Source organism: Haemaphysalis longicornis, unplaced genomic scaffold (genome assembly GCF_048455015.1).
Source record: "Haemaphysalis longicornis isolate Haplotype H1 unplaced genomic scaffold, Haemaphysalis longicornis Haplotype H1 scaffold_2, whole genome shotgun sequence".
NCBI classification, from domain to species: Eukaryota; Metazoa; Arthropoda; class Arachnida; order Ixodida; family Ixodidae; genus Haemaphysalis; species Haemaphysalis longicornis.
Window position 1 is genome coordinate 106144144 of NW_027526295.1, and position 16850 is coordinate 106160993.

The 16850-nt window shown below is 48.1% G+C and overlaps 2 protein-coding genes across 4 annotated transcripts in view; one reads left to right on the top strand and one right to left on the bottom strand.

The window, feature by feature from the left end:
• Positions 1–16: 16 nt before the first annotated feature.
• Positions 17–3443, top strand: LOC144169100 (dynein light chain Tctex-type protein 2B-like). Of its 3 annotated transcripts, none has more exons than XM_077698111.1 (6): positions 17–361; positions 488–621; positions 700–769; positions 1466–1529; positions 1630–1687; positions 2429–3443. In XM_077698111.1, the coding sequence occupies exons 1-5, from the start codon at positions 318–320 to the stop codon at positions 1675–1677; spliced, it is 360 nt and encodes a 119-aa protein (XP_077554237.1). In that variant the 5' UTR covers positions 17–317; the 3' UTR covers positions 1678–1687; positions 2429–3443. The 3 variants fall into 3 exon arrangements, with proteins under 3 accessions (XP_077554237.1, XP_077554238.1, XP_077554236.1); XM_077698110.1 differs by having other exon boundaries at positions 18–361; positions 1630–1692; XM_077698112.1 differs by lacking the exons at positions 700–769; positions 2429–3443 and having other exon boundaries at positions 1630–1690.
• Positions 3444–6671: 3228 nt separating this feature from the next.
• The window catches only part of LOC144168214 (low-density lipoprotein receptor-related protein 3-like), a 34717-nt gene continuing 24538 nt past the window's right edge, over positions 6672–16850 (bottom strand). The window contains exon 5 of the mRNA XM_077697248.1: positions 6672–7336. Coding sequence (XP_077553374.1) covers positions 7140–7336 — 197 coding nt within the window. The 3' untranslated portion in view covers positions 6672–7139. The remainder of the gene's footprint in view (positions 7337–16850) is intronic.

Sequence of the window (16850 nt, forward strand, 5' to 3'; positions counted from 1 at the left end):
CAACCTGACGCACACGCCTACCTGACTCTCTCCCTCTCTACCCACTACGTCTGAATTCCGTGTGGTGGCGTTAGCAGCGTTACCTATCGCTTCCGCTTCTCGCTGGTCAAACCGTTTATACTTCCACTAAAAAAATACGCCCATGTAAAGAACTCTTCTGTTGACACACATTTAACCGGCGAAGCTGCAGCGTGCGACCAGTACTGCAGGATCCTCGGCACCTGACGACATACGTCCAGTTGCTCAAGAAGCATGAAAATTACGTACGTCTATGCCGCACATACAGCCGTTGCTATGGCAACGTCAACCAAACTAAAATGGCGGTCAATACGTACGAGTTACGCTTGGCTCCTGATAAAAAGTGCGTATAATTCCCTTTTCGCGCATGATTTTGCTGACATAAGCGTTTTTTTAGCCATCGCCGATCACGTTTTACTCTTTACAGGCGTCACGGGTTCGTTTCATTGCAATGAATCGCCGCTTGCAGGTTTTCTGCCCAAGCGGCTAAAGAGTGCGTGAAAGACGTCTTGATGAACGAGTACGACGACAGGAAGTACGACCAAAGTCAGGTGGCCACGTGGGCGAAAGAAACATCGAAAAAAATATGCGACAGGCTTCAAGGTATTGTTTTGAAGCGCTGCTTTTCGTTAGCGTTCGGTGAGCAGAGCCCGTGAATCACGCGTGTGAATCGCATTTCAGAACTGGGCTTCGAAAGATACAAGTACGTGGTGCAGGTCGTCATCAGCGAACAGCGCGGCGAAGGTGCAAGGTGTGTGCTAAGAACCGCGAAACACGAGAACTCCTGCAATTGCATCTAAGAGAAAATGCTAAAGATGTAAATTGATTGGGGTGATTTGGTTTTCTGTTACTCCGGCCTTAATGAACTTATTTTCACCGCACCTTCAACATTTCATCTGCTGTGCGCATTCGCACCCTGCTAACATCTGTCGCGAAGTGTTGTGTTGTCGCGGGAAGAACCAGCCGCGGTGGCTCAGTGGCAACGGTACCGTTGTACTACTGAGTTCAAGGACGCGGGTTTGATCCCGGCTGCGGCGGCTGCTTTTCTGATCGGGGCGAAAAGCTGAAAACCCCGTGTGTCGAGATTTCCGCGGCGATCGAAATGGAGCCCTCTACTACGGTGCGCCTCATAGCCCTGGTGTTGATTCGGCGCCTTGAACCCCATAATCAATCATCAATTGTGGCGTGAAGAAATGCACTTGGCCACCAGTACCGTTGTGCTTCTTGCATCTTGCACAGTGTCGGCCAAGGTCTCGATGGAGGGGTGAACTACGAAAATTTGGGGGGAAAAGGTGAACTCAGCTAGAATTCGATAGACGTCGCTGGAAATCTTTGGGAGAGGCCTTCCTTGTAGTGTACCCTTCGTCCTGCAGTCGACACAACCAGGCTGCTGCTGCTGGTGGGGGTGCTGCTGCTGATAATGATGACGACGACGACCCTTTTGCAGGATGGCTTGCCGCTGCTTGTGGGACGCTGACACGGACGTCTGTGTTTCAGAGTTCTTCAATGGCGTAAGTAGAGCCACTAAATAAGCTACTAGGTTTGCCAAACTGGTTTACCACTCATATTATGTTTTCTGTTTTTTGTTTTTTGTTGTTGTTTTTGGCGTAGGATACCTTGTTCTGCGCTGCACTTGTCCTGGCCTCGTATTACTACTAGCTAAGCAAAAGTACGGTAAGCCTCGCCTAACTTTCATGTTACTGCTAATAGCGTTACTGGAACGTGTGCACCCCTCCCCCTCCTTCTCATACCCTCGCACCCGATCTCTATAGAGCTTCACTGCATGCGCGCAGCCACTGATTTACACATTTGGCAATTATTGATACGCAAAATGATACGCTAGACATATTAGTAGAAATTAAGAAGAAGAAATGGACGTGGGCAGGACATGTAATGCGAAGGCAAGATAACCGCTGGTCATTAACGGTAACAGAGTGGATCCCTAGAGAAGGCAAGCGTTGCAGGGGGCGGCAGAAAGTTAGATGGGCAGATGAGATCAAGAAGTTTGCGGGGATAAATTGGTCACAGTTGGCACAGGACCGAGGTAATTGGAGAATAATGGGAGAGGTCTTTGCCCTGCAGTGGGCGTAGATAGGCTGGTGATGATGATGATGATGATGATACGCTAAAAATATATGGACCGACATCATTCCCAGTGCACTGCACTTTACGGCGCGTGCGTCGTGCCCATTGCGGTGATAGCACTCGAACGTTCAATGCGCCTCTACATACTTCAGGTATATAGTGTGGCGGGCTCCCAGAAGTCTCAATTCACTTTGAACTGCGTAATAGAAGAGCGCGTAGAGCCTTGATGGGACATTGAGAAATACGGGGCTTGGGATAGCGGACCCCAACAAGGTTTTCGAACACGCAACCTAAAATATACCTTCACTTCTACGTTTTTCTCCAGGTGGCCCTCAGTCTGCCGTAAAACGCTCCATCCGCACAGCACGGAGAAATCTGCCAATAAAGATGTCTTGGCATTGTCAAGCTGGCATTCGTCTCGTCCAATGTCACCTTTTTGAAACGACGAGCTATGTCCGTGCGTGGCATGTCCTGGCCATGGGCTGCCAACTTGGGGACAGTGTGTGTTGTTTATTTGTGTTGTTTCTCAGCGTAGTTACCTCTAAATCGGAGCCAAGGTCGTCTTGCTTGATCTGAGCCTGTAACAATAGATAGTTCTAGCACTCCGTATGTTCCGCCTGTTCCGTGGTTACCGTGTTGACCGGGACCCGATTGCGCCTGCGTGCGCAGGCACGGCGAGGAGGGCGCAGCCCATCGTAACAAATTCGGGGAATATGGTGAGGGCAGGCCGCGGAACTAATCCCCCCGACCTAAACGAATGCGCAAGTGCCCAGACGGGTTCCGGTCAACACGGTACGCACGGTACAGACGGAGCATACGGAGTGCTAGAACTTTCTAATGACCTGGCCGACTGCTCAGGAGCCGTGAGGGTTCCGTCGGGGGACAACAGCGGATGAGTAGACATGGTTTTACGGAGCTTTTTGAATCCCACTAAAAATAACACTCAAAATACCCGAAATAACAAACACATAAAATACCAAAAAACAAAAAAAAACAAAAAATAACAAACGCTTAAAACAAGCTGGAAAAAAAACTCTAGCTGGCTTTATGTGCACCGACGCTTTGCCTGTGTCGACAGGGCTGGAGTGTTGTCGTTGCTTAGTTGGTCGGCTGCCGAGGATTCTGCTTGTTTTTGCCTCCCTTTAAGTGCACGAAGGCTTTGGGATACGCAGGAAAAGAAAGGGGGAGAGGGGGTGATGGAGAGGACAAGGTCACAAACACTGACTGACGCCAAATAACGACTGTTGTGGAAGAACGATGCAAAGCAGACCTAGGCCATGGCTGCAAGTTGGAAACCATAAGCTGTAGTCACGCGGGAATCTGTACATGATGATGATGATGGTGGTTGGCGCATACCCAGCGGGATTGGACTGGAAAAACTTCATTGGGGCCTGCGAATAAAGACCTATTGCTACGTCTTCATGACTTGACCGGAGTCGTCATCGCAGATGTATATAGCCAAACTGGCTAGAGGGCCCCCGCTCCCCGTCACCGGGTTGGCGGTGTCCCCCTGCCTGGCCAGCGCCACGATGATTCGCTGGACAGCCTGGAGTTGAAGATTTCGATCTTCAGTCCGCACCACCTCCTCGAAGGCATGCGGCATCCTCCTTGCGTTTGATTCGTCCAGGTATGCGAGGCAATCCCTCGAGACGATGTGCTCGAGTCCTGCTGGGGCTTTGCGACACAGCCGACAGGTGGAATCTGGGTATGTCTCGGGATACATCTTGTGCTTAAAAGTAGGGGCTCCCTGCTTGCTCCCTGCTCAATCCTTCGCAGGGCGGCAGAGTTTACGACGACTGCAGATATTTTTATTTCGGAAACTACGCACCGACAATGTCTTTTCGATGTCTGCTGTCAGCACGCGGCCATTGCATCTGTTTTTCTGATGGAGGCGAAAAGCGAAAATGTCCGTGTGTTCCAGATTTCGGTGCATGTTAAAGATTCCCAGGTGGTCCAAATTAATCCGGAGCACTTCACTATGGCGTGCCTCATCGCATGTGTAGCGTCGCCGCGTTAAACCCCACAATCAATCAATCCGCTGTCAACACGACAATCGCGCATTTAGCAATTTCCCCAAGAAAAAAAATGCAGAAAACAATCGGAAGTTAATGTTAACAGCAGCACGGCATCCCGAAGTCTTTTGTTGTAGGTATTCGATTGATTCCTTTTTCAGTTATATGTATTTGTGCAGTGTTTCTTTTTTTCCCAATTCTTTTTTGTTCTCCATTTTGTCAGGGGCCCCTGCCTCCGTTCCGCGAAACAAAATCCTGCGTACGCTACGAGCGAAGGTTCCGACGCTCGCATTCCACATGGTTCCAGCACAGTGCTACGGAACTTGGGGACCACAATTTCTGCCCCTAAACTGGATGGAGCACGACAGTCCGTCACTGAGCCAATTACTTCTGGCTTTATATACGCCTTCAGTGAATATATATATATATATATATATATATATATATATATATATATATATATATATATATATATATATATATATATATATATATATAATCGAACACGGATATATCGAATTCCAAGGGGATGGCAAAATAGTTCGATATATGAAAAATCCGATATAAAAAATATGGGTCTGAGACGTTACCTATGGTGGACGATCACTTACCGATTCAAAAATGACAACTAATTCCGCACTCACGACGAAAGTGCAGGCTTTATTTGCGTGAAAAAAATTACTGATCTTGCCCTGCTTCTTCGTCCTGGAAATGAAATTGAAGACGATGGTCTTAATGTTCTCGAGGCTGTCCAGGTACGACAGCCCAGTTCCTTCCATGTCGGCGCAACAACGGTGAATCAAGCTGAACGCAGCCGCCACTTCACCGGCGGAGTACGATCGTGTAGCCATATCCTCGTCAGGACGATCTCCGCCACTCGAGATTGTCCTGAGTACCTGGGTTCCTGCGACCGCAGCTACGATACCCTCGTCACCGAGGCTTGCAACAGCCTGAACATTGTTGTCAGCGTTCACAAAGTCATCGGCAGACACTCCGGCTGGAACAGCAGCCGGGAAAAGTGGCGGCAACTCGCGAAACATCTCGACCATGCACTCGTAGTCGTCATTGCCGTCTTCGCAAGCTTCGGAAAGTTCGGCCGTCACGAAGCCTGCCTTCCGGAAGCAGTTTTCTAAAAACAACGCACCTCTGAGGGAAACAGCGGTCTACGAAAGGTGCGGGACAACTCGCAAAGCAACAACAGCAGCAAAATGCAAAAGGAGGAGGAGGCTGGCAGCGCTTCCGTTCCTGCTCTTCCCTTTCCCGGAGTGATGTCGGGGGAAGACAGACCCAGAAAGAGAGTAACAAAAATCTTTCTGGCAAACCGGGAACATATGCAGCCGAAAAATAAAGAGCTGTTCCTCAATTCAGAGAACGTGGGCAGTTGGAGCGCAGTCAGGGCATTTCTACCTCGCACTGTCACATTTTCCAAGCGTTTCGCGCTTCTGTCGCTGTCGCGTTTTGGCGAAGGCGCGATGTCGCCCGCTAAGCGACTGCGGACATTGGGTGGGCTGCGACCGCTGAAGAGCACCTTCCAGCTCGCGCGGCGTTCGATATACCAAATGTCGGGAAAAATACCGTTCGATATAAACGTACGAATTCCTATACTTTTACACAGAAGTTTCAAGGGGATAATTTTTAAGTTCGATATAGACGATAATTCGTTATACCCGTGTTCGATATATCCGTGTTCGACTGTGTGTGTATATATATATATATATATATATATATATATATATATATATATATATATATATATATATATATATATATATATATATATATATATATATATATATATATATATATATATATATATATATATATATATATATATATATATATATATATATATATATATATATATATATATATATATATATATATATATATATATATATATATATAGTCTGAAAAGATAAAAACTCACACAGAGCTCGAAAAAAAAAATAAGGTTAGTAGAGACAGAGACAAACGAGAAAGACGTAGAAAATAAAAATAAGTTTACTGACGTTTCAGGGAGAGGACTCCCAGTACTGAAGAAAGGGAGTCCTCTCCCTGAAACGTCAGTAAACTTATTTTTATTTTCTACGTCTTTCTCGTTTGTCTCTGTCTCTACTAACCCTATATATATATATATATATATATATATATATATATATATATATATATATATATATATATATATATATATATATATTGATTGATTGTGGGGTTTAACGCGCCAACGCAACGCAGGCGATGAGGCGCGCCGTAGTGGAGGGCTACGAATTAATTTTGACCACCTGGGGATCTTTAACGTGCGCCGAAATCTCGTACACACGGGCGTTTTTGCTTTTCGCCTCCATCAGAAAAGCGGCCGCCGCGGCCGGGAATCGAACCCGCGACCTTGTGCTCAGCAGCGCAACGCCTTAGCCACTAAGCCACCGCGGCGGGTTATACGTATATATTACTCCAGCCGTGCAATGAAAATCTCACCGGGCAGCACGAGCCTCCCGGGACCACCAGCAAACTGCTTTTTCCGCTGCCCCCTCTTCACAACCCCCTTTTAGATTTCCCTGTACACGCTTGTTCTGCCTTAGGATAGCGCAGTGGCCAGCAAGTGCGCTACAACTGCACAACCATTGAAACGCAGTGGTCACTTGAGACCGTGAGCGTACTTACGCGCGCCGCGTTGCGTGTACGAAGGTAGCCATGAAGATGTAGTCGAACTAACTTTTATTGATCGAACTTCAGCAGATAAAAAAGTAAAGAAAATAAATGCAGAGATGTCGGCTGGGGCCGATATTCAGTCTGATCAATTTGTGTGATAGCGGAGTGATTATTTTATTCCAGAAACGCGCATTTTTTAAAAGTTCGTAACATTCATAATGTCTGGCTTTACGCAAGAATACAGTTTATCGAGTGGGAAGAAAGAAAGTAGTTTCCATTCGTGATCTTCCCAACGGTGCGCAGAGTATTGGCTTCCAAATAGCACGACTGCGCAGTATATTGCAGTGCACGCGCAGCGGACGCGGTACGTGATGGTCAGATGGCGACGTCCGCATCCTCCTCGGACGACGGGGTCCTCGCGAGGGCGCTGGTGCTGCCGGTGCGGGCGCCGAGCGACACGCGCGCCCTGTACACGGCCAGCAGGACCACGTAGGCGATGACGCCCGAGAAGAGCAGCAGGATGGCGCTGAACAGCACGGGGCCCCAGACGTACTCCGGCTTCACGCCCGCCACTGCGCGCGGCGACATGCGGAACAAGAATTGTGCTTCTGGAAAGCGCCAACCACCGACAGGGACAAGCGAAAAAGAAGGCGACGGCACAACGCGTCGACAGTTCCCGCTTTCCAAAGCCACCAACTCGCCCACTCCGATTGTAGCACACGTGACATGCCCCAGTGTAAATTGACTGCCTCGCACGTGTAGAGATTCTCGTTTCAAATAAACCCAGTCTCGAGCCACCAGCTCGCTCCTCTATGGTATGCCCGTCAGCAAGCCTGCGGCCTTTTTTCCAAGGCCACAGAGAATGATGATGTGGACACTCCACCCCTGCTCGCCTTCCGAGGCATCACCGAGCGTTGTCGCGCCCTTAGACAATCCTTCCCGCCTCCTCATCCTTAACTGGCCAGACGCGATGAAGCTACTCTTCGTAGAAGAAAATTAGTTCAATCCACGCTGTGAAGGTGGTTGGAAAGGAAAGCTTTAAACGACACCCACAACAATTGCCCACGCGACGTCACTTGAATTCACACACACGGCTCTACAAAGAGCGAAACCAGAGATTCTGCCAGTCGTTACCTGGAATTCGCGGGGGCGGAGTCCCGAACGCAGCAGCAGTGTCGGCCACGGCCGCGCTAGAGCGGCGGACGACGCCGCTGTGGTCGGCCGTGAGTCGGGAGAAAGAAAACGGAGAGGAGCGTCTTTCGAAGGGTGAGACAGCGGAACCTAGCCATCCTGATGTGCTAGCTTGGGGCTACACGGCCGCGCGAAACACGGCCGCGCGAGACACCGAAACGATTCGGCATGTCAGCTTAGTTATTCCCATTTATACCGATTTAAGCAAGTCAGTTTAGTAAGTTTGAGAATTGCAATAAAGCTGAGAGAACTTTTATAATAGCTATTGATCAGAACCAGTTGCTCCTTTCGCCTTTTGTAATTCCTGTTAAAATACAACCGAACTGGTATTCAGCAATTTAGAAAACGCAGTCCCATTCGTGACAAGCAGTGCGCAAAAGGTGGCGTTTCTCTAGCGCCCAGATGTTTGAATGTGGTTACTACACTTTGTTTTCCCGCTCTGCAAACCAATCCTTAACGTGTCTTTGCCTTACGACCACTTAACTTCGCCGCGTCCGGGTTACCCAGGAGGTACTGTCGAACGAGTTAATCAAGCCGTGCGAAGGAAGCGCGCAATGGACGCGAAGCACGCCAGAACAGGCCAAAACAACCGTCGCTAAAGCAGACGACAATGCTGTCCTTCCAACGCGCCCGCCGGTGCGAGCAGGGAGCCGCGTGCGGGGAAGGCTGGGTAATAGTGCTAGGGAGCCTACATAAGCCGCGCCTTCGTCGTTTAGGGTGGCGACAGCAGAGTCCAAGGTTTCCTAACGGTGGCTGCGGCGGCCGCCAAACTTGACGGGCCGCCATATTGGTCCCCAGTGCCCGCCCGACCCAGGGAGCCGGCATGCGCCGCGCCTATGGAGGCGCGGAATAGGCTATCTCTAGAACGACCTGCTTCGAAACGATAGTGCGTGGTTAGTGGTTATCGCCAAGCAGCTTTCCAAAAAATTCCTGCTGCTGGGAACAGTTGAGATCGTGGGATCATTCGTTTAATGCGGCATTCACGTCCTTGGTAAAGGCTTGCCAATGCCTCCTTTGGAGGCCCTAGCTGTACGTAGAAGCGCGCGAATACGCGATTTTTTGTGCGTGGAGCTCGATGTGGCGCATAGCCGGTGTATCTTGTTTTTCACATGCAGAATCGTGCTACGGTGCAATTATTTTTCGCAGGTCAGTTCGGTGGCAAGCACGAAATATATCTCAGAATTATCTGCTAATACATAAGCATTCTTCCGACGCTTGTTGCACGAACGTTTCATTTCCTTGGTGGCATTGAAGGAACACGTCTCTTTTAGGGGCGAAGCCCCTTAATGGCTCGGGCTGTGGCCGTCTCATGTCGTCGTCGATGTAGTCATGGCACTAAAACACCGGGACCCTTGTTTACAACTTACGGTAAAGCGTAACGCGTACTAGGAAAACACACCAGGTCACTCGTTTTCCAATGCCTCGCGCTAGAACGCGCTGCGCTTCAAAGCTGTATCCTTCTACCCCCAACGGTTTCACCTCCGTGGCAAAAACGCCAAAGCGCCGAGGATACACATGTACACCGCACGCTTTGCTTTTCCCCAGGTTTCACGTTAGTGGAAATGGCCAGGGATTTTATGTCGCCTTACCTCGCCGTCATTCTTAACCCGGGAAGGTTCTGTTTAGGTAATTGCACGATGACGCCCGATTAGAGAGACGGTAATTTCATTTTCAGTTTTTGGCTTTTATATCATTTTTTAATTGTTTTGGCATGATGATGATGTGGCTATTATTTTTTATGCACTATTATTCAATTGAATAGGTTGACTTTTCAAATTACGCATTTTTGTGCAGATACAAGGCACTACATGTTATTAGGGTACCCCGCAAATGCTATAGCATAGAAAATATCGGTGTAGTAGTAAAGTTTCCGATACAATAAAAATGGCCCGCACAGACTAAACCACTGTTGCCTATAGAACCTCCCCAGCCTATGCTTGAACCCTTCTGCCCAAACTGGGCATCTTAACGTGCCCAATGTGTAATTTAACACGTTTACACACACTAAAAAGAATATTGTTGAGGTGGCAACACAAAATATTACATCTATGGCTGAACATACACGTCATCATGCCTTGAAGCGTACTTTCATTACACGCATAAAGGAAGACAAACTTCACGTAAAATTCTTTTATTGCACTGCTTGCGTGACATGCAGATGCCCCCTTCTCGAACAACAGGCGTACATGGGAAATACAACAAAACACACAAAGTAAATGTGTCCGAGCTAATAAAGGCATCGAATTTCAAGAAGCACTTTACGTAGCAGACTAATGCATGTAAAAGTTACCACTCATTCGTGACTTTTTTCCAATGGAGCTGTTGAAAAAAAACTGAACACACAGGCAACGAGCAAGATTAAAGCCCAGATGGGCTACACAGGTGGACAATGCTGATGAGACAAACGCAGAGATAACTAATGAAGGAGAAAGCAAGTAGAGAAGAATACGGCTTGCTTCACTGATGACAGTGAGAAAGCATTTTACACGTCTGCATAAGTAGTACTTTGAGCAAGGATACATACATGAACCAAAATATTGGGGAATAAATCAATAAGAAAATTCCCCAAGCCCCACTGGGTTAATTTAAATTACCCCACTGAAAATTACATGACATCAGTCGAGAACAAAAACACGTCGTGAGCAACTGACACAATGGAGAGCAACGTCTCGAGAGAAAGGTGCAATGTGAACGAAGGCACACCACTGTTCTTGGTTTTGAATGCCTTTTTCGGGCTGGTACTGAGGAACAGCAAAAGAAAATGTTAGCAGTAAAATATTTTACAGCTATTTTGAACACACTATAATGTAAATTATACAAAAAAGGCATCAATTTTCCTTTATCATCATTGTACGGCAATGAAGTTGCATAGAGTCCTTAACAAAGGCAGTCCTAAACTATGATTGAACGTACCACACCCAAGTCTTCAAGTGTCCTCACATAAAAAAAAAATTTATCGCAGCTGCGTACGCTCTACGGTTCTAGCTGGCTGCTGAACTACTCCAAGTTTGCCGCAGCACAGGTTTTGCTTGCTGCCCCATTTACTCTGTGTTCATGCTGCTGCCTGAGGTAAATCTTTAGTCTTGTTCGGACATATTTTTCGAGAAGCAGCTTCTCTACAGTAGGCTTGTGCAAACTGCAACATCCCAAGTGCATTTTTACAGACTTCTGCAGGGCACTCAGAATGCTTGAAAATGGCTTTTTCACCTTCATGACTTCACCCATTTCAGCAAACGTTTTGAAGTTTTCTTCACAATCCATCAAAATTGTCATTACAGACATGCTTGGCTGGATCAGATTTCCAGCATTTTTCACGTACTCCTTCAACTGGATGAGGCTGCTGTATTTCCCAGGAGCACTGTCAGTCAGTACTGCTTTACAGCTTTTGCAGTTACCTATAGATTTTAAAACAGACCTCAGAAGGAAACCACCGATGTACGCTACGATGTCGCACTCTGCTTCCGTCAGTCCAATCACAAACAAGTTCTCTAACTCCTCAGCCTGCTGAATGGGGTCTTCCTCTAGCTTTTTTAAGCTTGGCTCAAGCAAGTCAGCCAGATGACTGCTGTCGTCAATGTTGTAGCTCGAAGTCTTAGGGGTGTGTACAAACTGGCTGACACAAATGGCCTTCAGTGCACATTTAACATCATACGCACTTGGAACTGGCTTCTTCAACCTCACAACTGAAAAAATATTTTCTAGGCAATCTTGGATCAACCTAGCAGTGAGGAGGTACAAGTACCCGCGCCTCGCCAGGAGCTCCTCTGACAGGCGCAGCACAACAGTTGTAGACACCAAAAGACCGGCCTGCGATGGCTTCCAGTGTGCAGTTGCTCCCATGTTCATCCGAGTGAATGTAGCACATGCCAGCTGCAATGTCCCAACTGCTTCCTGGTGCTTTGCGCGGTCAAAATGACTTAAAGCAACGATGGGGTGTCGTGATGACATCAAAGTGTACCACTTAGTGACAAGGTCAAAAAACCAGGCAGTTGCTTCAGCTTCCGGCTTCAAGATTTTGAGCTTGATTAGATAGCGAATGGCAGGAGGTGCTTCACGGAACAACTGCACTGCGATGTTTACTTTCATTTTTGCGAAATGTCCATCGCTGACATGAATGTCCGACAGCTTGTTAGCGATTTTGAGGTCATTTTTTTTATCATATTCGAGAACAGCCTCAACATGTTCAAGGGTAACAGTTTTTCCTGGGATGCAATGCTCCTCTGTCGTCTCCTTCCCCAGGGTAAAACTTCCTGAGCGGAGAAGCTGCCCACGTATGTTTTTCAAAACGTGAGCAGGATCAGCCATGAAATACAGCTCCCTACCATCCAAGTGAGGGTGTGGTATAGAGCAGACAGTTTGCGAGTGCCTGTGGCTTGAAAACTCCAGCAGCTGCCACACTTTCCTGATGGCACTTCCCATGTCACTTGTTACAACAAGAACTCTCAGGGACACCTCAAAACAAAGCGCAATTAAATGAAATATAAGCTCCTTTAAAAGGCTTCCGTCAGTAGAACGACCAGTGAAGTGGTAAGCGATGACCTGTTTCCACCTCGTGTTTAGACCTCCAATCATAAACACGAGGGCATGGTTTGCAACGTTGTCAGTTGACTCTGGAAGTGTCGTACCCCCAAAAAGGCAATCCAGAGAGCGGTCATGTTCAAACCCTTGACTAATTTCCATCTCATCCATGAAGAGGACGCAATCTTTCTCAATGTCTTCCATTGTTTCTGCCTTACGCTTTAGAACATCCAGCACTTCAGTAAGTACACCAGGCAGAAAGCGAATGTTTTGCATTCTTCGAATCAATGTCCGGTTAGATGGCAGTGGGTATGACAGAGACCTGAGCAATTCGTAGCCTGTTGTACCACATGCGTGCTTTATTTGGAGGGCTACACGTATAGTCTGAACTGACCACTTGCGAACCCTGCCTTTTGTTGTTAGAGCCTTCGTTTGATTTGCAGCAAGAAATGTCGATGATCTTAATGCGTTCAGTTCTTGCTGAACTAACCTTAGTTTCTTGTTTAGACTACGTACTTTTGATCTCGTCTGCTCATGCAGTTTTACTAAGTTTTTACACCTTCTGCTTAAGTCGGCGTTTTTTTTCCGGAGCTCGGAATTTTCCCGATGCAACGTCGACAATGTGAGAGTTGTGCTGCCTCCAAACATAAATGCAGCTGGCATGGTTGACTGTTCTTGTGGAGGAGTGAGACCTGCATCATTTGCTACGGTGTTGGGAGGGAGCTGTTTCAGAATGGCTACGGATGAACCTGGAGTAGCGTTTGTGTCGCTTGCTAGATTGTTGGCAGACAGGTGTGGTGGAGAGGCGGCTACTGCCTCATGATGACACCCAAACTCACCAGTGCTGTCTGCGTCATTGGCTGGAGGAACAAATGGCAGGGGCACACGCACGGATGTACACTCACACCTGCACTCGGCAGCACTGTCCGCATCACTTTCTAGATTGTTTGTAGGCGGTAGAGGAAATGAGAAATCTCCCAATGCGTGAGCAAGCCTGGACTCAGGATCGCTGGTACTGATGCTTGCTGCCTTGTTGGTGGGCAAACTTGACAGCAAGTGGGCTTCTGGAGGATCACCTCTCGCGAATTCAGCAGTGTCATGAGGAAGAGCATCTGGCTGTAAAACGGCTGCTGAAATATGAGCACTCAACTGAACACCGTGCTCAAAACTCGTTATGTCGCAAGGATCCGTAGGCAGCTGTGGAATGTCTCCAGATGTGCAAACACGCTTGGTGTTAGACGAATTCGCAGGTTTCATGGCAGAAGTGCGCTTCTTCGGGGACTTCCGGTGTTTTGGAGCAGCTGGAAAAAATTAAACATACAAACATTACTACAATAACATGCTTGCCTATGCGTTCTCACTCAGCAAACAGTTCCAATACTTATTTTCGCTTTGCAGACTAAAAATTACAAGCAAAATGTTATCACGCACTTTCTTGAATGGTCTGCACCACACAAAGCATATTACTATTCCTTATAGATGTTCTGAGTAAACAAAAATAAGAGCGAAATGCCGCAGTGCAATTGAGGCAATGCATTTAGATGAGTTTGTCTTTTCTCTGAATGACCCAAACTAGATTCACAAATTCAAAGGAAAATTAAATTTGTGTCCATTTTACGGCTTTATATAACGAGTTCAGATATGTTCTTACCACGATAGGGAAAGAGAGTTGGGACAGCATCCGGCCTCAGCTTTTTCAGTCCATCTTGTCGGTGCTGCTCAAAACTTGAATCTTCAAAATGTGCCTAGAACAAAAAAAGTCAATCTAAACAATAATTGAAAACCACATAATGCATTTGAATTACTCGCTCGAGAGGCAGAATGATCGCTTTCGCGCGTTTTTTATCTTTTGGAATGGAAATTGATTATGCCCTCTAATTGCAGTACGGGAATTTTTATGGGGCGGCTCGCCACAGAAATCTTTGCAGACTTTAGTGACCCCTCATACGCCGTTTGGCAGTGTTGCATGAAAGAATCAATCATATATTCCACCCCCGCACGGAATATCAGCACAAGCAACGCAGGGAACAATTGCCCAGTGTTGCATGAAAGAATCAATCATATATTCCACCCCCGCACGGAATATCAGCACAAGCAACGCAGGGAACAATTGCCCGTCTACGGTAGGGGGGATTTCACAACACCTACGAGGCGAGTCTACGGTAGAGGGGGAGATTTCACAAAGCCTACGGGGGCGCCAGCCAATTTTTTCGGCGACCCGATGAATATCCAGCCCACGGCAGCTTCAAAATCGATTGCCGAACTCTGAATTGCAGCGCATTCGAAGATTTGGCAGTCGCTCAGTGACCGCTTTTGTCTCGACCAATTTTTGTCGCAGTGACGAAAATCGCGTTTTTTTTTTTTTTTTTTTTTTTTTTTTTTTTTTTTTTTTTGTAGCAAGCGTGAACGGTCCGGGCCTTCCGATTCCGGGGATGTTTTATAACCAGGCTTAGTTTTGAACATTCACGTTTCATGCATGCGTAATCCGGCATAATCGAACCACGCAAAGCATCCACTTGCGCGCACGCTGCATTCGCACGCTAAATTGCCGCTCGGCTACGCGCAGCCGTCGCTGGAAGCCATCAAAACAGCCATGGCCTCCGCTACCGGCGCGCAACGGCGCTGCGGCGACGGAGGAGACGTTGAGGACACGACGGCGCTCGGTGAAAGCGTTGCAGGTGCATAGCACTTACATAATAGAATATAGCTGCAAGTACGCGTGCGAAAAACATGAAGAGAGGTGCAATACTCACAGCGCAAACACGAGAAGCAGCAGTGGGCTCCCAGCGGTCCCTTTTCACTTGTACGAGCCAGCGCTTTCTTCGGTTCGGGCTGGCCGGGAAGCGGAACATCCGTGTGCCTTTTCTGCAATGGTTCGTACATTGCGGAACGCAACAGCCGGGCATTTTTGGTGCTCACACAACTCCCCACACGTTCACCGAGCTGGCATGGTTACGAAAAGCTTCCCGTGGTCAACAGAAGTCACCGCGAGTCACGGGCGGCAAAGACGCAGCCTTACGCACACGGCGGCAGTGAGCCGACTGGGAAACAACATGGCGCCGTATCGGCCCCGTTGCTATGGCAACGTGTGCTGGCAACGCTGCCCGACGGCGGGAGGCGGCACGAGCTGTGTCAAAGAGTGGCACCACCCTAAACGACGAAGGCGCGGCTTATGTAGGCTCCCTAAATAGTGCCCTATCTCCGCGCCATCTACAGTGTGCTCCGGGAGTGACAACCGCCCTCGAAGTTTCTTGTTCTGCACGCCACGAATGAATCGTTGGCTGGGAGAGGTAGAAAGTTTTGCTTTAAAAACACGGCGATACCGCCGTCGAGGCCGTCGCGCTATCTGTCGGGCCAGCAGGGTACCTTCGCCTGGCGTGACGGGCTTCTTCGCCTGGCGTGACAAGCATTGCCGCCGGACATTGCAGCCCCTAAACAGCTCCGTTGTTAAAAACGGGTACTCACAGAGGGTTTGCGCTACACCGAAAAATGAACAAAATGACACCACCTTCCGGCGAGGGAACCCTGAGTTGATGCGAAGCATCTCGGAGTTCCGCCATTTTCCGTTATTTGGATACCCAATCTCGTGAACGTTTCGGAACCTCCGAGATGCTTCGCATCAACTCAGGGTTCCCTCGCGGGAAGATGGTGTCATTTATTATATAGAGCAGATAGAGTGGAGAGGAGGAGATGAGAGAGGAGACGCGCATGCGCGCTTATCGCGCAGCTGCGGTGATGAGTAGCGCCCACGCTATCGCACAGCAGGCGTGGAGAGAGGGAGAGGAGGAGAAGCGCGCGCGCTATCGCACAGCTGGTGGGGAGAGGTGCGAACGGACGACGGACGGACGACAGAGCCGAGAGCAAGAGATGCTTTGCATCTAGAAAGGAATTTACACCACCGGTACTCGTTCAGGTCCCCACATTTGCCTTTAAAGGGTGCTCTACGGCTAGCTCGCTTGTCCTGCGGTGAAAACAGAACGGCGAAGTTTCCAGCGAATTGCTTCGTCCCACCAGTGTGGTGAATTCAAGAAATTCATGAACAACCGTGCCTCATGGTAAGAAAAATAAACTTAAAATAACTGTTTTCCAGGCTTTCTGTGCCCGTATATACAATGCTGGCGTAGTTAATGGTCAAAAAGCGGCACTTTGCGAACATGTTTCGGCGACGATTTTACTGATTTCGCTGTTGCTTCTTCCGGGCAGCACGCGAATATTAACCATGTTCTTTAATCGTTTTTGCTAGGATGAAGATATTATTCTATTCTCTTCGGCTTCAGTAGATGGATGCAGGTCAGGTCTTGGCGGTTATTTTAACACATTCCAAACTATGCCGTACCATCTTGAAGGAAAACTTCAGCCACCCCCATGGGCCGCACA